This window comes from Hoplias malabaricus, unplaced genomic scaffold, assembly GCF_029633855.1.
Source record: "Hoplias malabaricus isolate fHopMal1 unplaced genomic scaffold, fHopMal1.hap1 scaffold_106, whole genome shotgun sequence".
Taxonomy (NCBI): Eukaryota; Metazoa; Chordata; class Actinopteri; order Characiformes; family Erythrinidae; genus Hoplias; species Hoplias malabaricus.
Genome location: NW_027101178.1, coordinates 71,817 through 94,734, shown reverse-complemented (window position 1 = coordinate 94,734; position 22,918 = coordinate 71,817). Strand labels below are relative to the sequence as shown.

The 22,918-nt window shown below is 43.7% G+C and overlaps 2 protein-coding genes across 4 annotated transcripts in view; one reads left to right on the top strand and one right to left on the bottom strand.

Moving 5' to 3' along the window:
• Positions 1 to 1,463, bottom strand: part of tmem100a (transmembrane protein 100a) — a 7,910-nt gene extending 6,447 nt beyond the window's left edge. The window contains exons 1-2 of one of the 2 annotated variants that reach the window (XM_066659314.1): positions 1,354 to 1,463; positions 146 to 395 (exon numbers count right to left, since the gene is read on the bottom strand). In XM_066659314.1, the coding sequence (XP_066515411.1) occupies positions 146 to 348 (203 nt within the window). In that variant the 5' untranslated portion in view covers positions 349 to 395; positions 1,354 to 1,463. Of the gene's footprint in view, positions 1 to 145; positions 401 to 1,353 lie in introns of both variants that reach the window. The other variant, XM_066659313.1, reaches the window with a different exon arrangement.
• Positions 929 to 22,918, top strand: pctp (phosphatidylcholine transfer protein). 2 transcript variants are annotated; one of them, XM_066659312.1, is made up of 6 exons: positions 929 to 1,256; positions 5,448 to 5,565; positions 17,269 to 17,348; positions 17,464 to 17,635; positions 19,423 to 19,490; positions 19,685 to 22,918. In XM_066659312.1, exons 1-6 carry the CDS (start codon positions 1,194 to 1,196, stop codon positions 19,760 to 19,762), a joined length of 579 nt encoding a protein of 192 aa, XP_066515409.1. In that variant the 5' UTR covers positions 929 to 1,193; the 3' UTR covers positions 19,763 to 22,918. The 2 variants fall into 2 exon arrangements, with proteins under 2 accessions (XP_066515409.1, XP_066515408.1); XM_066659311.1 differs by lacking the exon at positions 929 to 1,256 and adding an exon at positions 4,812 to 4,972.

The window sequence follows — 22,918 nt, the reverse complement described above, 5'->3', positions numbered from 1 at the left end:
CTACTCTAGGGAGCATTTATAAAAAGTGCAAATATAACATATCATTGCTTTCATAAATATTATTTGTTACTCTTTTCTAGTAAAAATCAATTTTATCTCAGCCTTTAAGAGTAAAGCACACTATCTAATCATTGGGATTACACACCGGTAGCAGGAAAGCTCCGCTCCACCCGTTGCCGCCGTCAGCTGGCCCTCTGTGACCAGAGGGATGGAGATTGCGGTGACCAGTGGGTCATTGTTGTTGGTTTTGTCTGTAACCGATCTTTCCGGGGCTGTGGGAACTGTCATGGTGTCTTTGACGGGGTCCTCTGGCATCGCAGGGTCAATCTTCACAGGTTGTTGAGGCATGAACCGCAGAACAGTCCTCAGACTTTCAGAGGTTAAAGTCTGTGCAGCTACACTGCGAAACAAAAGAGGTTATAAAGCTCTGTAAAACTTGAAATGACAAACAAAATATTGCCTTGTGTTTATCTGGAAGAAACGGCTTGATCCTCATTACACATAAAGCTTATTAAAAATGTTTTTAAGACCAAGTTTTTTTGGTAGAAGAGACCAAAAGTGTTTTTACATTATTTTTAAGGTTTCAAATAAATGTTAAATGTTTCTAAAAAATGGAAAAATATTAGATATTTTGGACAAGACATAGAGACAAACAAAATCAGGTAGATAACTGGGATTAATTTAGCATGAGGACATATGATAGCTTTTAGCATTTTTTTTTAAAAACCTCTTGCAAATACCATTTCTAAACTAGCTTTTAGGTCCAGTCCACACTGTAGAAATTAATATTAAATTTTTCAACACTATATGACTCCTAAATATAGTCAACTAACATAAAATACAAGATTATACGGGTTAGTTTATTTTTGAGAGACTACTGGAGGACATTAAATTTTCAAATATAAACAAGTCCGTTATAACCGTTACTAGCGATGACTAAGTGTTACTAACGAGCACGAAACGGCAAACACATCTAAACACGTTCATTTTAAACGGTCATTTTCTCAAATCATTTGAACAACCACATTGTCCTGTGAATGTCTTGTATTTAATTGTAAAAGTAAATGTTTAATGAGGGGGTTGCGGTTTTGCTAGCAGTCCGTAGTCGGCTCGCTACACTTAAGACTTGGGTTTGTTTTTTCGAGGCTGAGTGGAGCTACGTTTAAAAAAAAACGCGGACTAAACACAAAGAAATGAAAGAAACCATGTCTGCAAACACACGAACCCGAGTTCTGAGGCTCAGCAAAATCACTATGGTAAGACCGCTGAATGTAGTGGTGATTTTGTGAGTCTGTGTTTTATTCTGAGAAGGTGATGTGATCCTGAAGAAGGGGTAAAGCTGTGGAAACGTACCTGGTAAGAGTTTTCCATCCCGCTCAGCTGCTCTCAAGAAGTGTCCATGAAGTTTCCAGTTAATAAGAGAGAGAGAGAGAGACAGGGATGGAGCCCCATGCGCTCAAAAGTGAAGCGAGAATGATCCTCCTCCAGGGAGAGAGAGAGAGAGAGGGCGTGTATGAGAAAACTGTGTGTGTGTGTAATAGATAGATGGGGAGATAGAAAAGGTTTGGGGGAGTTCAGGAAGAAGACAGAGGGAGTGAGAAAGAAGGTTGGAATTAGAATGAATAAGATGTTGAGGAGATGAATGAGAGAAAGAGTGAGAGATAAAGGGATTTCATAACCTGGGGGACACCAGTGACAACCACTATTACTTATGTGTTATTTACCTCCATTCTGATCCTCTTTCTTATACTATTTAATAATAATCTGGTATGTTGTGTTAATTTTATTCTTATTTTCATATTTCTGTCTTTCACTTGGCGGCACGGTGGTGCAGCAGGTAGTGTCACAGTCACACAGCTCCAGGGGCCTGGAGGTTGTGGGTTCAATTCCCGCTCCGGGTGACCCTCTGTGAGGAGTTTGGTGTGTTCTCTCTGTGTCTGTGTGGTTTTAATCCGGGTGAATGTCTGTGTGGTGTGTTCTCTCTGTGTACGCGTGGGTTTCCTCCGGGTGACTGTCTGTGAGGAGTGTGGTGTGTTCTCCCTGTGTCTGCATGGGTTTCCTCCGGGTGACTGTCTGTGAGGAGTGTGGTGTGTTCTCCCTGTGTCTGCATGGGTTTCCTCCAGGTGACTGTCTGTGAGGAGTGTGGTGTGTTCTCCCTGTGTCTGCATGGGTTTCCTCCGGGTGACTGTCTGTGAGGAGTGTGGTGTGTTCTCCCTGTGTCTGTGTGGGTTTCCTCCGGGTGCTCCTGTTTCCTCCCGCAGTCCAAAAACACACGTTGGTAGGTGGATTGGTGACTCAAAAGTGTCCGTAGGTGTGAGTGTGTGAAGGACTGGCGCCCCCTCCAGGGTGTATTCCTGCCTTGTGCCCAATGATTCCAGGTAGGCTCTGGACCCACCACGACCCTGAACTGGATAAGGGTTACAGATAATGAATGAATGTCTTTCACTTTATGTTTACATGCTTATAGCTAACTACTCTGGCGAGAGAGAGAGAGAGAGAGAGAGAGAGAGAGAGAGAGAGAGAGCTCTGATATAAAAAGTCACATTTGTGTTAAGTGTTAAGATTATTTTTTTTCTCTCTTGCATGTGTCTATAGATATCCATCAGATGCTGATGTGTTGTGCTGTGGATCACCTGCACCATGGCAACTTCAACTTCTAGCTCCACCCCTTCAGAGAACCCACACTTTAAAGTCTTTAGAGCTATGACGCTGGGCATTGGGTCTGAAACTATAGGGTGACCCTTCCTAAACTTATACAAGCTTTGTGCCCTAAATTGACCCTGTGTGTCAGAAGTATTCCCTAAAATTTGAACAAAATGTCCAAACATTTTATATATATATATATATATATATATATATATATATATATATATATATATATATATATATATATATATATATAGCCTAGGTCAGTATTTTTAAAACAAATGGATAAATTAAATTTGTATGCTAACCAATGCTAACATTGTATGCTAACATTTGTATTCTAACATTTGCTAGTTCTGTGTCCCTCATGTTACACCATGTGTTAAGCCGTATGGACTGACCCCTTCCCTGGTTGGTGAGCGATGGTGAATCAGTTCAGCGTTGTATTACTGCTCTGCACACAGTGGCGTAGTGTGTTGGGATGTAAGTGGATACAGGGTGTTCCTTCCTGTCTGAAATCCCTGCCCAAAAAAAGAGATACACCAGCTCTTTCCAGAGAAGTGAACACTGGCTACTTCAGGCCACACACTGAGTGACCTTGGCTCTGTACAACACACTACCCATAAAGTATAGCAGTCTTTACCTGTAATGTTTCCCAAGAAAGGAACGCCAGAAAGAAAAAAAAAGGAAGACTTGTAATATAACCAGCAAATGCAGATGCTTAGGGCCCCAAGCGTGGCCCAAAGCGTGTAAAATATATTGCAGTTCAGAGACCACTCTTCCTTTATTTAATAGGCAACAGATATTTCTGACGAAATAGTCCCTTTCTTTTGATCAATTTTCTGTTCTTAATAACACCTTTTAAAGTGCCACATGTTTCCAAACCTTTCCTATATTTATTTTTATTTGAGACACGAGTATTTCATCTTTACTTGCTGTCAAATGTTTTTCAAACACCTTTAAAGTAACAATCAGTCATTTTTGTTATTAAACAGCCTTTATACTGACACCTAGTGGCCTGAATGTGTCAGAGATTCTGTACTAAATCTATTTTAAACATGGCTGCCCACATGAGGAGGGCCTTTGCTCCATGGAGCATAATGTGGTTGTCCAAAGAAAAACATGCAACTGTGATATAGTAACTTTATATGAGAAGGTAAAAGCCTTATTAACTTTGAATGGAAGTCAATGTAAAATATTTTATTCTAAGCAATTTTGGAGCATTTCTGTAGATTCATGAAATTTTCACACAGTTTGAAGGACAAAGCCTGTGTTCAAATGATGTAAATTAAATTGAACAAAAATATTTTAATTTTTTACAGATAACAAAGCAACTGCATTAATTTCATGGGAGTTGTGGTTTATAGGAAATAAATAGTAAATTATCACGTTTATAAATAGAGTTATCTAGATTTTGATGGTAAAAATGACTAATTTTCTAGCTGCTATGGCTAACAGACAGTGACCGGGACCAAGCGACAGATACTGTGACAACTGACAAAAGACGGGATAGAGTTCCATCTCTGCTGCAAAATGAGACAGGGAGTGGCTATACTATACTGCCTTTGGCACACTCATGTGAAGCCCTACATTAGTGTGACCAGACGTCTTCTTTTACCCGGACATGTCCTCTTTTTTTAGACTTAAAAAAATGTCCGGGCGGAATTTCACAAACGTCCGGCATTTTGTTTTTCTAGAGCTTACATAGAACTTCGAGAAGTTTCCGTTAACAAACTAGTCCCGCCCCCCTACTCCGTTTGGTTCGCTTGAGTGAGAAGGGGGCGTGGTGAAGTAGCCTAAAATCTTCTGATTGGACGGTCTGACTGTAGCGCTACTGTTATTGGTCGATAACCTTCTCTGTAAACATTTAATTGGTCAGTCTGCACGTCAGTAGTCGTCCATATATATTATTTTGCTAACAGACATATAATATTAATAATATTGATATTATAATGATATTATTATCATTATAATTATTATTATTATTGTTATTATTATATTAAAATATAATATAATGATAATAATAAATTATTTATTATTATTTTATTATATATATATACTTCCCTCCTACACATCGTTTTTAAAGTTATATTCCACTCTATTTTGAGGAATTTGGAGAGGGGACTTTTATTATGGTACAGTCGTGGTCAGTGCAGTAGGCTAGTGTTGCTGGCTGTAGTCTTAGAGATTTGAAAACATGGCTCTGCAGTTCACAGAGCAGCAGTTTCAGGAGGCATGGCGAGAGCTGGACGAGCCACAGGTCGGAGGAGAGTGGGAATTCTTCACCGAGACCATGGGGGTCAAGATATATCGTCGTTTCATTAAGGTAGAACCAGGGGTTTGAATTCCATCTGCGTGAAATAAACATAACAACAGTCTCAGAGCTCTGTAAGCTCAGTCAAACAGGAACTGAAACTAATATTACAGCTGTATCATGGCACCGAATGTCCAGGATTAGTTGCTATAGCACAGGGACTGTATATAAAGATGATACTTTATACTGTGTGCTAGCACTGAATAAGACAAATGTGTTGTGTTTGTTTGAATAAATAAACTTGTCCTGCTAATGAGTTGTGTGCCATTTAGATAAAAGAATGGCTTGCCCTATATCTGTTCTCATTCATAAACATAGACCTGGCTTTTAAACATGATGTAAGAGTGTGAGGAGGACTGTGGAACTCCATGTGACTTTTCCTCATTACTTCCACATGCTGTTTCCATTGGGTTGGGCTCTAGGCTCAGTTAATGTTAATGTGATTGTTATTGTTTCACCCCCCCCCCCCCTCTTCATTTACAAACAGGAAACTGGACTGTACGAGTACAAAGTTTTCGGCACGCTGTCCGCCTGTTCCCCAGAGCTCTGTGCTGATGTCTATATGGATCTAGCCTACAGGAAACAGTGGGATGGTTATGTCAAAGGTAATGCAAAGCAGAGAAAACATACATTTGCTAAAAAACATTTTGTTTCTACCATATATTTCACATAAGGAAAGGTTGAACATTTTTGAGAGTCTCTTAACATGACTTAGTAGTCTTTAAAAAAGAAACTCTTACTTTAGATTGGACTCTTGTGGCATTGCTGTACGCCATGTTTGAAATAACAGCAGCAAAAGGCAAAGTGTCCGCTTAAACATGAGCACGGTTAGCTGTGCTGGTGGGGACTGGTTGCTTCAAGCATCATCTGGAATCATAGTTGCGTTAAACCCAAAATATTCCACCACACCTTAAAAACGTTAAACTTCCCAAACAAGAGAGACCAGTTGCTGTAGTAACAAAAAAAAATAATCCATAATCCATCTTATAAATTCATCAAGCTAGAATTGTGGATGAGTAGTCGTGAATGATTTGGTTGCTTTTCTTTTGTCTTGTAGCATCTTTCCGGAAAATTCCCAAACAGTTTTCCAGGTAAAAGGCCTTAGGAGCTGTGTTAAAGTGTTCAGTCTCAGCAAAGTTCTTTACATTGTGCTTGTGGTAGACTGTTAACCTCATGTTGTGTTGTGGTGTATGGTAGTAATGTGGATTATAGAATGACCTCATGCAGTCTCAGTTCTCTCAGATGTGCGATTCTTCACCAGCCTGATACTCCCTAGGCTTGAGAATGGCTGTCCTTGTTCAACTAATCATCAGATATATTAAATTAAATGTTGATTTTGATTGTGTTAGAATAGAGCAGTGGTTCCCAAACCTTTTTTTGCAGTACCCCCTTTTTGTATCAAATCACCTTGCACTGATCCTCCTCTTAGATGTTGTGCAACTTATTTTGGGAACCATTGGATTAAAAAAAAAAATGAAATGCTGCTCAGTCTTAGCATTGGCACAAACAAATCTCCAGCTTTTCAACAAATCTTCCCTTTCAGTTTCACTATTTCAACCTAACGAATGCATATAATGCTTGACTAGCTACTTGCTTTTCTTTTTCTAATATTATGCTACATGAGGCTACTGTTGTTACCCTCTGTGATGTAATGTTTTATTTATATATACTGTTGTTTGAAGTTTGTGAATCAGTTAGACTTGATGAAATAATTTTAGATCAACTTTTTTGAAAGAATAACCATGTTTTCAGGAGGCTTAAAATTCTATTAGCGCTAATTCACCTTTAGCATAGGAGAAGCTCCTCGAAATGATGCTAACATTAGTGCTAACGTTTACAGTAGTATATTAAGTTTCCTTCGACCCAAATATTTTACTTTCACCTCAGTGATGTGACATGCTAGTTTGGTGCAATAACTTTGAGCAGCAGAGAAATATTAGCCTAACTTAGCACCCCTATGTTAATATTTTTTTTATACATTAGACAATACACCAGGCTGAGTGTAACTGAACAAGCAGCACTTCCTTGTGGAGCACTTTCTTAATGTCAGGGAGTAAGTGAGAAATAGTGTCCCTTGTGGTGCAGTTCTAGCCATGAGTGAATGAGTATGGCATTGAGTGAGTGAGTGCATTACAAGCCAGTTCCATGAGGCACTTTGGGTATTAAAATATGGAAATGGAAAATTGGGTTTAACTTAGCTTTGTTAAAAATGAGACCGCTTGTCTTTGACTATTCTCTGCGGTCAAATACGTTAGATTTTGTAACATGTACTGCACTCTTTTACTGTCATAATTTTAGCATTTTTTTCCCTTGTTGTATTTAAAGGCTAAGCACCACTTAATGGACCTCCATGAATATTTCACATTATTGTAGTTACTGACAGATATAAGTATGAATTAAAATGAAAATAGCAGCTTAATTTGCTTTAAAACTGACAATTTTATTAAATTGACGGAAAAACCCGAGCTCTCTACGGAAATTCTCGAACGCAACCGTGACGTCACTGGTGGACAACAGCCGAACAACGCCGCGGTAAAACACCGTTATGACTGACTGTTATGACAGTATCTAGCTAAATAACCAACATTATTCATGACAATAGCCTAGCAATAAGCTAAACTCAAATGTAGAGGTACCGTTATTCTTGTAAATGTGATCGAAGTCGAAGTCGAATTCATCCGACACTATAAACCTCCGTAATGCAGCTACGTAGCCGAGTATAATCTGAGCCACCGAGTTTAGCAAGTCAAGCTAACGTTAACTAACACCAACTAAAACAGGCGAAGACCAACGGTCTTTTAAACCTTATTCCTTGAATTAGTAAGAAATAACATGTTTTCTGACTATCAATAAACAGAAGTTAGGAACTCAAACTCCACTGTATTTATTTGTTTGACACTTTCATATCGCTGGTGCTTAGCCTTTAAATTTGTTAGCTTTTGTCAGGTATCACACTGCTGCCTACTTTTCTTCACTTTGTGTTATGTTTACCTAATAGTTGAAGTTACATTTTTTTGTATTGGATTGGTTCCTTTTTTTCTTTTCATTTGTAATTCACCATTTCCAGAATAACAATTATAATGTCCTATGGATCAAAGCCACCTCTAATGAGCGTGATATTCTGGAAATCAGAATAAAACAGAAATTCCCGACAAGGGGGAAACAACATCAAGGTCATTGGCAAATGTGGAGTTTTCTCAGTCTGGGTTTCATTAAATATGTTACATTGCTCAAACCTGTGTTAAAGTGAGGTTGAGCAGTTTAGTAAACCTGGTCTTCATTACCAGTAATGCAGTGATTTACTTTTATAGTGACATTTAAAACGTATTCTTTTTATTTCTCTCTCCATTGTACGTACCTGTTCTCCTGACGGCTGATTAGAACAAATGAGTTTAGACTAGGGCTCTGATCAAAAAACAACTTTGGTATTCCAGCATCTGATAAAATCAAATTTAAATGAATATCATTTTTTTAATATTTAGATTTTAACAGAGTACGAGTTTTTCTCAGGTTTTGGAAAAGCAAAACAGAGGGCCACATTGATTTTAATTGAATGTTTCACTTTAAAACAAAAATTTACATCACAATATATGACTTAATATTTGTAGATACGATGTAATTCCTATATGTACGTTGTAAAATCCACTGAACAAACAAACATGACATCACCATCAAACATAAACCCATTGGCTTTGTCAATATTAATATATTCATTATCTGTAACCCTTATCCAGTTCAGGCTCGCGGTGGGTCCACAGCCTACCTGGAATCATTGGGCGCAAGGCGGGAATACACCCTGGAGGGGGCGCCAGTCTTTCACAGGGCAAAACACACTCACACATTCACTCACACCTACGGACACTTTTGTGTCGCCAATCCACCTACCAACGTGTGTTTTTTGGACTGTGGGAGGAAACCGGAGCACCCGTAGGAAACCCACACAGACACAGGGAGAACACACCACACTCCTCACAGACAGTCACCCGGAGGAAACCCACGCAGACACAGAGAGAACACACCACACTCCTTACAGACAGTCACCCGGAGGAAACACACGCAGACACAGAGAGAACACACCACACTCCTCACAGACAATCACCCGGAGCGGGAATCGAACCCACAACCTCCAGGTCCCTTGAGCTGTTTGACTGCGACACCTACCTGCTGCGCCACCGTGCCGCCACATATATTTTAAACTATACTGAGTCCATTTCTTTGTGTTTTATCTGTCCTTTTTCAATAAAAAAATTAATTTAATGGAGACATACCAAATATAACTGAATTTAACTTTTCTACCATTGATATTTTCTCCTGTTATTGACTTTAGTGAAGATAAACCAATGGCTATATTAGTTGTGGATCCTGTGTATTTGTGTATTAATGTTTGTCTTTGTCTTCCGGAGAGCGTCCCTCCTTTCTCTTATTTATTTAGTGAGCAATGCCAAACTTTTCTTTCGGTTCCTGGCCATTTTTGAGACGAGACAAACTATGGGTGTGGGTTTCCTGCAAACGCAAATAAACTGACCATGCAAGAGGCGCATATGTGTGTCTGAGAGGGAGGCAGGGTGGGGTACAGCTTTATTAGAAACACATCCCTGGCTCCAGGCTGGCCGTGTGTGTGTGTGTGTGTGTGTGTGTGTGTGTGTGTGTGTGTGTGTGTGTGTGTGTGTGTGTGTGTGTGTGTGTGTGTGTGTGTGTGTGTGTGTGTGTGTGTGTGTGTGTGTGTGTGTGTGTGTGTGTGTGTGTGTGTGGGTTCATTTATTTGCTGAAGTGGATCCTAGTTGGGGGAGATCCGGCCATGCCCCTCCAGGCTCCAGTTGTTTTTGTTGTGTATGTGTGTTTGTTTGTGGCGGATGGATGGCCTCAGAGCACCCCTGCTTTGTTTCAATTTCCATGTTGTTTCTAGGATCAGATTTTGAACTCCCCTCAATCGTCCCACCTCAAAAACACTACTACCTCACTTTTATCTTACTTAAAGTTGGCATTTCAATAATAATTATTACTTTATTAAATAATAACAACAAATAATGAACAAATAACAATAAATAATTATTACTTTATTATTTGGTCAGATTGTGGTTGATTTCCAAAGTTGTTAAACTACTATGTCATTTTTTTTATCGCAATAAAACAATGATAATTGGGTATGAAGGCATCTGATGCTGGGCGGCACGGTGGTGCAGCAGGTTAGTGTCGCAGTCACACGGCTCCAGGGGCCTGGAGGTTGTGTGTTCGATTCCCGCCATTTTGAAGTCGGCCATTTTGGATCCAACTTTTGTTTTTTCAATTGGAACAGGGTCATGTGACACATCAAACTTGTTGTGAATTTCACAGGAAAAACAATGGTGTGCTTGGTTTTAACGTATGTGTATATACACACACACACACACACACACACACACACTGTTGTAAAGCCATATCCTACCTATAAAGAATGAGATTAAAATGCTGTGGCATTAGTATAGGTCGATTCTCAGAGTGAGAACAGATGGTATAAGATGGTTTTATAGGCTTATGCATGGTAGGATATTAACTCGAGTGTTGGAGAGATCAGCCTTTCTGTTAACTATTGTTATTTTATAACCAGAACTGACCTACTCCACACTGCTGATCTGTACATTCTGTATAGGCTACACACAAGAATATCAGCTGCAGCCTAAGCATATTTGGGATCCTGGGTTGAGCGCAAGATAGTGCACAGTATGTACTTCTCTACATGACGTGTTATTTAAAGGCAGGATTATGCAGAAAATGGGTGATGATATAATCCACTGAATTTATCAATAGTTAACTGTTAACCCTTAAATGCTCAGGTTGACTGTCTGTGAGGAGTGTGGTGTGTTCTCTCTGTGTCTGCGTGGGTTTCCTCCGGGTGACTGTCTGTGAGGAGTGTGGTGTGTTCTCTCTGTGTCTGCGTGGGTTTCCTCCAGGTGACTGTCTGTGAGGAGTGTGGTGTTTTCTCTCTGTGTCTGCGTGGGTTTCCTCCGGGTGACACGTTGGTAGGTGGAATGGCAACTCAAAAGTGTGAGTGTGTGTTCCCCTGTGAAGGACTGACGCCCCCTCCAGGGTGTGTTCCTGCCTTGCGCCCAGTGATTCCGGGTAGGCTCTGGACACACGGTGACCCTGAACTAGATAAGTGTTTACAGACAATGAATGAATGACCTTTCAAATTGAGCTATTTTCAGAACTATAAAGTAGGGCTGCCGAACAATTAAAAATAAATAAATAAATTCAAAGAAAATATTATGCACATTTATTTTAAAAGTTAAATAAATAACCACTGTAGAAACACTATGGAATTATATTTATATTCATTCATTGTGTGTAATCGGACTCACTGGGCACAAGGCAAGAACACTCTGGAGGGGGCACCAGTCCTTCACAGGGTTGTATACGGGTATATGTTTGACAAACTGGCGAAAGGACTTTATTGTAATATGTCTGTTAGTGGTGGGTCAATCCACATTTGTTCAGTTCTGATCCGATTCAGACAGCTGCAGATACCGATACAGATTTCAATACAGAAGCTCATTTTACTTTAATATTAAAATTTTTGTTCTTTTTTTGTGTTGAAGGGTACATCATGAGGCCACAGAGCACTTATTAGAAGAAAAAGAATATAATGTAAACAAATATGGATGTTTCCTTTTAAAAAATTACTTCAAAAATATCCAGATGTACACGAGAATGCTTTTCTATCTCTATTTTCTGTTTTACTTTCTCCATTTTTCTCACTCTTCATACTCATGGAGTGTCCCATGTGGTCTGTTTTATGGTGTGTATGGTTGATGTGCAACCTCTTACCCACTACCTGTTAGAAAAGGGTGGGTTATTATGTTGGTACAGACTTATTTACGACAGATGAACAAAAACCTGTCAAAAGGATTACATAATAAAGACTCATTTCAGTCGTGGATCATTGTGGGACACTCCTAGACCCTTCCTGTGCCTCTATTACATCACGTAGGAGGATTTGAGTGAGAACATCTGTCCTGGATATGGCGCCAGTTACAGCACAGCATGGTGCTGGAGTGGAAGAGAACAGCACAGCTGTGTTCACATGTGGCTCAGTGCATTTAAAGGATAAATAAATAAATAATAAAAAAAAAAACATGACATGATGCAAGCAAAAAGAGAGCAATTATCCGTGTTCTCCATGTCCTCAAACCACTGTAGCAGGGACATCATTCATTCATTCATTATCTGTAACCCTTATCCAGTTCAGGGTTGCGGTGGGTCCAGAGCCTACCTGGAATCATTAGGCGCAAGGCGGGAATACACCCTGGAGGGGGCGCCAGTCCTTCACAGGGCAACACAGACACACTCACACACTCACACCTACGGACACTTTTGAGTCGCCAATCCACCTACCAACGTGTGTTTTTGGACTGTGGGAGGAAACCGGAGCACCCGGAGGAAACCCACGCAGACACAGGGAGAACACACCTCACTCTTCACAGACAGTCACCTGGAGGAAACCCACGCAGACACAGAGAGAACACACCACACGCCTCACAGACAGTCACCCGGAGGAAACCCACGCAGACACAAAGAGAACACACCACACGCCTCACAGACAGTCACCCGGAGGAAACCCACGCAGACACAGGGAGAACACACCACACTCCTCACAGACAGTCACCCGGAGGAAACCCACGCAGACACAGGGAGAACACACCACACTCCTCACAGACAGTCACCCGGAGGAAACCCACGCAGACACAGGGAGAACACACCACACTCCTCACAGACAGTCACCCGGAGGAAACCCACGCAGACACAGGGAGAACACACCACACTCCTCACAGACAGTCACCCGGAGGAAACCCACGCAGACACAGGGAGAACACACCACACTCCTCACAGACAGTCACCCGGAGGAAACCCACGCAGACACAGGGAGAACACACCACGCTCCTCACAGACAGTCACCCGGAGGAAACCCACGCAGACACAGGGAGAACACACCACGCTCCTCACAGACAGTCACCCGGAGGAAACCCACGCAGACACAGGGAGAACACACCACGCTCCTCACAGACAGTCACCTGGAGGAAACCCACGCAGACACAGAGAGAACACACCACACGCCTCACAGACAGTCACCCGGAGGAAACCCACGCAGACACAAAGAGAACACACCACACGCCTCACAGACAGTCACCCGGAGGAAACCCACGCAGACACAGGGAGAACACACCACACTCCTCACAGACAGTCACCCGGAGAAAACCCACGCAGACACAGGGAAAACACACCACACTCCTCACAGACAGTCACCCGGAGGAAACCCACGCAGACACAGGGAGAACACACCACACTCCTCACAGACAGTCACCCGGAGGAAACCCACGCAGACACAGGGAGAACACACCACACTCCTCACAGACAGTCACCCGGAGGAAACCCACGCAGACACAGGGAGAACACACCACACTCCTCACAGACAGTCACCCGGAGGAAACCCACGCAGACACACGGAGAACACACCACACTCCTCACAGACAGTCACCCGGAGGAAACCCACGCAGACACAGAGAGAACACACCACACTCCTCACAGACAGTCACCCGGAGGAAACCCACGCAGACACAGAGAGAACACACCACACTCCTCACAGACAGTCACCCGGAAGAAACCCACGCAGACACAGGGAGAACACACCTCACTCTTCACAGACAGTCACCTGGAGGAAACCCACGCAGACACAGAGAGAACACACCACACGCCTCACAGACAGTCACCCGGAGGAAACCCACGCAGACACAGAGAGAACACACCACACGCCTCACAGACAGTCACCCGGAGGAAACCCACGCAGACACAGAGAGAACACACCACACGCCTCACAGACAGTCACCCGGAGGAAACCCATGCAGACACAGAGAGAACACACCACACGCCTCACAGACAGTCACCCGGAGGAAACCCACGCAGACACAGAGAGAACACACCACACGCCTCACAGACAGTCACCCGGAGGAAACCCACGCAGACACAGAGAGAACACACCACACGCCTCACAGACAGTCACCCGGAGGAAACCCACGCAGACACAGAGAGAACACACCACACGCCTCACAGACAGTCACCCGGAGGAAACCCACGCAGACACAGGGAGAACACACCACACTCCTCACAGACAGTCACCCGGAGAAAACCCACGCAGACACAGGGAAAACACACCACACTCCTCACAGACAGTCACCCGGAGGAAACCCACGCAGACACAGGTAGAACACACCACACTCCTCACAGACAGTCACCCGGAGGAAACCCACGCAGACACAGGGAGAACACACCACACTCCTCACAGACAGTCACCCGGAGGAAACCCACGCAGACACAGCGAGAACACACCACACTCCTCACAGACAGTCACCCGGAGGAAACCCACGCAGACACAGGGAAAACACACCACACTCCTCACAGACAGTCACCCGCAGGAAACCCACGCAGACACAGGGAGAACACACCACACTCCTCACAGACAGTCACCCGGAGAAAACCCACGCAGACACAGGGACAACACACCACACTCCTCACAGACAGTCACCCGGAGGAAACCCACGCAGACACAGGGAGAACACACCACACTCCTCACAGACAGTCACCCGGAGGAAACCCACGCAGACACAGCGAGAACACACCACACTCCTCACAGACAGTCACCCGGAGGAAACCCACGCAGACACAGGGAGAACACACCACACTCCTCACAGACAGTCACCCGGAGGAAACCCACGCAGACACAGGGAGAACACACCACACTCCTCACAGACAGTCACCCGGAGGAAACCCACGCAGACACAGGGAGAACACACCACACTCCTCACAGACAGTCACCCGGAGGAAACCCACGCAGACACAGGGAGAACACACCACACTCCTCACAGACAGTCACCCGGAGGAAACCCACGCAGACACACGGAGAACACACCACACTCCTCACAGACAGTCACCCGGAGGAAACCCACGCAGACACAGAGAGAACACACCACACTCCTCACAGACAGTCACCCGGAGGAAACCCACGCAGACACAGAGAGAACACACCACACTCCTCACAGACAGTCACCCGGAAGAAACCCACGCAGACACAGGGAGAACACACCACACTCCTCACAGACAGTCACCCGGAAGAAACCCACGCAGACACAGGGAGAACACACCTCACTCTTCACAGACAGTCACCCGGAGGAAACCCACGCAGACACAGAGAGAACACACCACACGCCTCACAGACAGTCACCCGGAGGAAACCCACGCAGACACAGAGAGAACACACCACACGCCTCACAGACAGTCACCCGGAGGAAACCCACGCAGACACAGAGAGAACACACCACACGCCTCACAGACAGTCACCCGGAGGAAACCCACGCAGACACAGAGAGAACACACCACACGCCTCACAGACAGTCACCCGGAGGAAACCCACGCAGACACAGAGAGAACACACCACACGCCTCACAGACAGTCACCCGGAGGAAACCCACGCAGACACAGAGAGAACACACCACACGCCTCACAGACAGTCACCCGGAGGAAACCCACGCAGACACAGAGAGAACACACCACACGCCTCACAGACAGTCACCCGGAGGAAACCCACGCAGACACAGAGAGAACACACCACACGCCTCACAGACAGTCACCCGGAGGAAACCCACGCAGACACAGAGAGAACACACCACACGCCTCACAGACAGTCACCCGGAGGAAACCCACGCAGACACAGGGAGAACACACCACACTCCTCACAGACAGTCACCCGGAGAAAACCCACGCAGACACAGGGAAAACACACCACACTCCTCACAGACAGTCACCCGGAGGAAACCCACGCAGACACAGGTAGAACACACCACACTCCTCACAGACAGTCACCCGGAGGAAACCCACGCAGACACAGGGAGAACACACCACACTCCTCACAGACAGTCACCCGGAGGAAACCCACGCAGACACAGCGAGAACACACCACACTCCTCACAGACAGTCACCCGGAGGAAACCCACGCAGACACAGGGAAAACACACCACACTCCTCACAGACAGTCACCCGCAGGAAACCCACGCAGACACAGGGAGAACACACCACACTCCTCACAGACAGTCACCCGGAGGAAACCCACGCAGACACAGGGAGAACACACCACACTCCTCACAGACAGTCACCCGGAGGAAACCCACGCAGACACATGGAGAACACACCACACTCCTCACAGACAGTCACAAGGAGGAAACCCACGCAGACACAGAGAGAACACACCACACTCCTCACAGACAGTCACCCGGAGGAAACCCACGCAGACACAGGGAGAACACACCACGCTGTGTGACTGCGACACTACCTGCTGCTCCACTGTGCCGCCTGCAGGGACATCATGGCCGTGTAAAACTGAGCTGCGCGTAAGTGGGTTTCCTCCGGGTGACTGTCTGTGAGGAGTGTGGTGTGTTCTCCCTGTGTCTGTGTGGGTTTCCTCCGGGTGACTGTCTGTGAGGAGTGTGGTGTGTTCTCCCTGTGTCTGTGTGGGTTTCCTCCGGGTGACTGTCTGTGAGGAGTGTGGTGTGTTCTCCCTGTGTCTGTGTGGGTTTCCTCCGGGTGACTGTCTGTGAGGAGTGTGGTGTGTTCTCCCTGTGTCCGTGTGGGTTTCCTCCGGGTGACTGTCTGTGAGGAGTGTGGTGTGTTCTTTCTGTGTCTGAGTGGGTTTCCTCCGGGTGACTGTCTGTGAGGAGTGTGATGTGTTCTCCCTGTGTCTGCGTGGGTTTCCTCCAGGTGACTGTCTGTGAGGAGTGTGGTGTGTTCTCTCTGTGTCTGAGTGGGTTTCCTCCGGGTGACTGTCTGTGAGGAGTGTGGTGTGTTCTCTCTGTGTCTGTGTGGGTTTCCTCCGGGTGACTGTCTGTGAGGAGTGTGGTGTGTTCTCCCTGTGTCCGTGTGGGTTTCCTCCAGGTGTTCCGGTTCTCTCCCACAGTCCAAAAAACAGTAGGTGGATTGGCTACTTTAATAGTGTCCATAGGCGTGAGTGTGTGACAATGAATGAATGTATTTTCACAGAAACTCATTCATTACTGAAGCTGTTTAGATTTGTAGCACTTTCAGTCTGTATTTTACTTTCGTCCCGTTAAATTTAGAGTTATTTCCAGCGAAAGGAATCTGAAACAACAAAAATATGTTGAAATTACCCATCTTGGTTCATGCTTTTCAACGTTTGGGGGTTTATTAGTTGTCTTATACCCTCCAGATTACGTTTATCTGGCGTGAACAGAGATAAACAATGAGGCCTTTTTTGTTTCCTTCCACAGAGCTCTATGAAAAAGACTACAGTGGCCAGAAAGCTATTTACTGGGAGGTGAAATATCCCTTTCCATTGTCCAACAGGGATGTATCCTACCACAACATCAAGATTACTGTTCAAACTGGGAGTGAGTTTCTTTCTTTCTTGTGCACTGTGATTCAGGGCCTCTCTGTTACATTTGTCCTTAACCCTTTCCTCTCAGTATGTGTATGTGCGGGAGCGTAAGGATCTGGAAGTGAACGGGAGGAAAATATGTGTGGTTCTAGCTAAAAGCTCAGCTGTGTCCCAGTGTCCGGAGAAAGCGGGAGTGATCAGAGTGAATGACTACAAACAGAGTGTCGCTTTGGAGAGTGATGGAAGCAATGGCACTAAAGGTATGGGGTGAGAGATGGGTGAGGTTCCTACTTACAAAGAAATGACACTTAAAACAGCATGGGTTCCATTCCAAACAACAAACAAAAAAAATGTTGACAGCAACGTAGGGCTGGCTCAAATAATTCAAATATATATATATATTTTTAATTTTTGGGTATTCATTTAATTCTTGAGAATGTAAAGGCTTCATCTTTTTATTTACATCTAAAGAAGCCATCACCCGAATTCTATATGAAAACAATACCTGGCCAGTGGGAGTCCTTATGATTGAAAAACAGGGGGTGGAGCAACAGATGGGCTACGTTCTGTAATTGTAGGAAAATTTTTATTAGTTGGTTTTAATATCACCAACATGTCAGCTTCTTAATTTAGTGAATGTGTAGTCACTACTAAGGGACTACTACGGGACCTGCCTGGCCTCCTTCAACTGAAACACAGTCATAAAGAGATCGCAACGGCTGTAAAAATGATTCTGCTTAAAGGCTAAGCAGCAGCTCTATGAAAGTGTCACAGAAATAAATACAGTGGAGTTTGAGTTCCTAACTTGTGTTTATTGATTGTCAGAAAACATGTTATTTCTTACTAATTGAAGGAATAAGGTTTAAAAGACCGTTGGTCCCCCCCCGACGGTGTTGGGAAACTCTAATATGCGTCTTGCCTGTGACGTAGATGGTGGACAACAACTCTAGAAGCTGCACTTAATTTAATGCAAAATGAGGAAAAGGTGTGTTGTTTTTGGCTGCAATCATTCAATGTACAGTGGGACATCTGTGCACAAATGGCCCAAAGATCCCAAAATATCCAGAAAATGGACTAAATTTGTCAACTTTAAACGGGCACTTTGGAAAGGACCCTCCGCTCACTCCGTTATCTGTAGCTCATTTCACTGGCGCTTTTCCAACAATATGGGTATGTAAGGACACCAACGAAAGGTGTTCAAGAGCCTCTGTAACATGGAGGTAAACAGGGTAAGGACACTCACTTCGCCTGTTTTAGTTGGTGTTAGTTAACGTTAGCTTGACTCGCTAAACTCGGTGTCTCAGATTATACTCGGCTACGTAGCTGCATTACGGAGGTTTATAGTGTCGGATGAATTCGAGTTCGACTTCGATCACATTTACAAGAATAACGGTACCTCTACATTTGAGTTTAGCTTATTACTAGGCTATTGTCATGAATAATGTTGGTTATTTAGTTAGATACTGTCATAACAGTCAGTCATAACGGTGTTTTACCGCGGCGTTGTTCAGCTGTTGTCCACCAGTGACGTCACGGTCGCGTTCAAGAATTTCCGTAGCGAGCTCGGGTTTTTCCGTCAATTTAATAAAATTGTCAGTTTTAAAGCAAATTAAGCTGCTATTTTCATTTTAATTCATACTTATATCTGTCAGTAACTACAATAATGTGAAGTATTCATGGAGGTCCATTAAGTGGTGCTTAGCCTTTAAAGCAAAAACCCGCTCTAATGGCCCAGTTTTGCTGGTTTTAATGCCACTCCTGATCACATGAGTCTGTGACATCCAAATGAAACGTATTGAGCAGTTTTTCCCAAATTTCTTTATTGCACATAACATTTGCCAAACACAGGGATTGAAGCCCAGCTAGTCTTTTTTTATCAGATCGTATTATCAAACGTCTCAGTGACGTCCATCTTAAAAAGGGAGGTATAAAATTACATCTTGACACTGATACTCAATAAGCAGATGTTTCAGAAGTAAATGCTCCTACAAACTAAACAAATAATCTAATCTTCTATCTTCGGTGGAATGTTTCTCTGTTGTTTTAGTCTTCATGAACTATTTTGACAATCCTGGAGGTAAGATCCCGACATGGCTCGTAAACTGGGCAGCTAAGGTATGAATACACAACCTACTTCATTCACAATAAACACAAAAAAACACAACTTTTGAAAGAGGTTTCCTGTTTATTTATTTTATTTTTTCTCTCCTGCTGTGTTTGTGTGTCTCTCTGTGTGTGTCTCTGTGTGTGTGTGTGTGTGTCTCTGTGTTTGTGTGTGTCTCTGTGTTTGTGTGTGTGTGTGTGTACAGAGCGGAGTTCCTGCCTTCCTCACAGACATGCAGAAAGCCTGCAACAGCTATGCAAACTACTGCAAGAACAGGAAGTGATGCACACTTTGATCTGCCTGAACCTCTCCATCACTCTTCTCTTTACAGCTCTCCTCTTCATGCTTTTTTTCCCCTCCAATCTTTAAGAGACACATTGTCCTGAATTGCTCACGATGAATGGTCAATAGCATGATATTTAGCAGCTGGTGTGGACTTATTTTCCATGTGTTGTTATACAACTTGAAATATTTCTTTCAGGTGGCATTAATGGGGACAGAAGCACTCTTCCAATGTTTACGGTGCCATATGAATTTTATGGTCGTCCGGTTTGTGTAGGATGAATGACGTAGGTAACCGAGTTTAAAGATATATTCTTTCAAAGTAATGTAATTATGAAGATTGATTTTCTATGGGGCGTCACAGTGGTGCAGCAGGTTGTGTCGAAGTCTCACGGCTCCAGGGACCTGGAGGTTGTGCGTCCCAGTGGGTTTCCTCCGAACACACGTTGGTAGGTGGATTGGAGACTCAACCGTGTCCGTAGGTGTGAGTGAATGTGAAGGACTGGCGTCCCCTTCAAGGTGTGCTTTGCACCCAGTGATTGCGGATAAGCTTCGGACTCTCCGTGACCCTGAATCGGTTAAGTGTTTACAGACAATGTATGAACGAATGATTTTCTATAAACATCAGCACTTTGCAGCACTGGGAGGAACTTAAAGAACCGTGAAGTACCTTGAGATTCTGACACAGGGCTTTAAAAAAACCAACAGAAACACTCAGTTCGCAAACAGTGAACAATCGTTTATAAAAGACTGTAGTTTAATGTAAATCGGTGCTTGTTTTGCACAGAATCCTCACTCTCACTGATGTAAAAGGAGTTGTGGCTAGGCACTTGGTGAAAGCTTGTTGAAATGGTTCTTTACAGAGTGCAATCCGTAGATATTCTCTATAAATAACTCAGTTATTGAGATGCAAAGCAAGTCCTTCAGTGTGGTTTGCTTTAAAATGGTGCATTATGGGAAAAACGTATCATCTCATACATTCTTTACAGTAATGGCGGTAGTAACCAGACATTTTGATGCCTGCAAAGTAGCTATTTCCATTTAATTTGAATCATTTTGTGTTAATTCAACAAATTTATTGACGGCAAAGGTGTAGAGTTACGTCTAACCCACTTTTAAGGCACTAAGGGGTTTATTTATCGGCAGTAACATGTCATTCCGTTAACAGTGAGCCGTTTACAAGGATTTAATTGCTGATAGGAGCGGGACTGTAGGTTGTTTTCGTGGTGAATATGGCGTCAAATCATGTCAAAACCAAACATATATAACTTTTATGCAACAGCTTTGTAAAATTTAGTCTTAGAAGCTGTTTATTCTTCAGAGGTCTGGATCCTAACGCCACAGCTGTGAAAAATTCACTTCTCTGTAATGGAGCACGTAATATACAACCACTCTAAACTGACATGGTAAGGATCATTTTCTGCAGATATTTATAAAGTTCTGCATGTGTGCGCATGTTTTGTTATGGATCCTGTTGATTTAATACAATCTGGCACATTTTCTTTGAGTAGGAATAGGTTGCCCATGTGATGCTGTCGATTGCTGTAGCTAAATGTGTAGATATGCTACCCCCTGCAGGCGGTGCAGGATGTAGCATAGCTTCAACAGCGTGTCTATTATTTACCCACATTATTGCTGTACTCCTGTACACTGCCTGTTTATCTGTTCTCTTTACTGTATCTTTAATTACCCGATTGGTTGATATTTGTGTTACTGTCGTATTAATATGGGTCTGTTTCCATGAGGTTCCTGACACTGGGTTTGTGCAAATCCCTCTGCATTACACACTGTACAACTGAAATCTAGGATGTTAATCGGCAGTCTGTCCACCCTTTACTTCCTTTAAAACATTCTGGGGCGGTTTTAGACTGTATTTTGGAACGCTCCAACATTGATTTGATGGCCTTCTGCCCCGGGAACGTTAGCGAGGTCATGTTGGGTGATTAATTCTGGATCGTAATCATCGCTCTAAATCACAAACGTAATACAGCTTCTCAACCGTTCCATAGCTCAGTGCTGGAGGAGGTTTAAATTCCTCTAATCAACGATTAGCACAGGTCAGAGGTCCGTGAATCCAGACCTTTGATCCAGCTTCCAGGCCAAGTCTTTACAAACGTTGGCCGGGATGGCGTTATACTTGGACCGTCAGGTGCAGCCATAGTGTCATAGCAGCTGGCCATTTTTTACAATCCCGGCCTGGAATCTGGATCCAAAGTCCGGATTTGATGGGCTCTGACTCTAAACTTACGTGAAGCTACTCCAGTGTTTGTGTCCACAGCTGATTGACTGTAAATCAGAGTTTACTAACGATAACGAGTGTTTGCACTGGAAATACTACTATATCTAGAATGTGTGCACTTTATTTTCGATGTGCTAGGTTGTAGTCATGTGTGTAAACGATAGAGGGGTGTGTGTTTGTTTGTCCTTAGCAGTGTACTGAAAATTGTAAAGAATTATTCCAAAATATTGTGATTTTTTTTTTAAACACCAATCACCTTTCTGCATCCATTGTTAATCTTATCAGCTCCATTTACCATCTAGGTGTACTTTGTAGTCCTACAGTTACAGAAAGTAAGCCAATCTGTTGTCCTGCATACTTCGTTAGCCCCTTTTCACCATCTTCAGCTGGTATGGCTTGCGCTGTAGTGATGTTACAGTGTTAGTGTGTGTTGCAATGGTGTTTTTAAATACTTTGTCCAGTCACTGGTCACAAGACACACCTACCTCGTTGGTCCATTTTGTCGATGTAAAGTCACAGACCGTAGCTCGTCTGTTGGTGCACATTTTTGTATTGGTCACTGGACGTTGCCCACGACTCTTAACAACACTGCTGTGTCTGATCCGCTCGTACCAGCACAACACACTAACACACCACCCCCAAGTCAGTGTTACTTCAGCACTGAGAATGAGCCACTACCCAAATTATTCCTGCCCCGTGGTGGCTCTGCGAGGGTTGCAAACCGTTGAAGGACAGAGCAAAAGTGTCTAAAAAGTATGCAGAGCAACACACAAACTACAGCCTGTAATTGTGGAGCTGCAAAGTTCTCCTACATGGGCAGTGGAGCAGTGAATGAAGAAAGGAGGAGGTTATTTTAATGATATGGCTCCCCCTCCCAATCACATCCGCAGGGATATATCCGAAGTCAGATATTGTTAA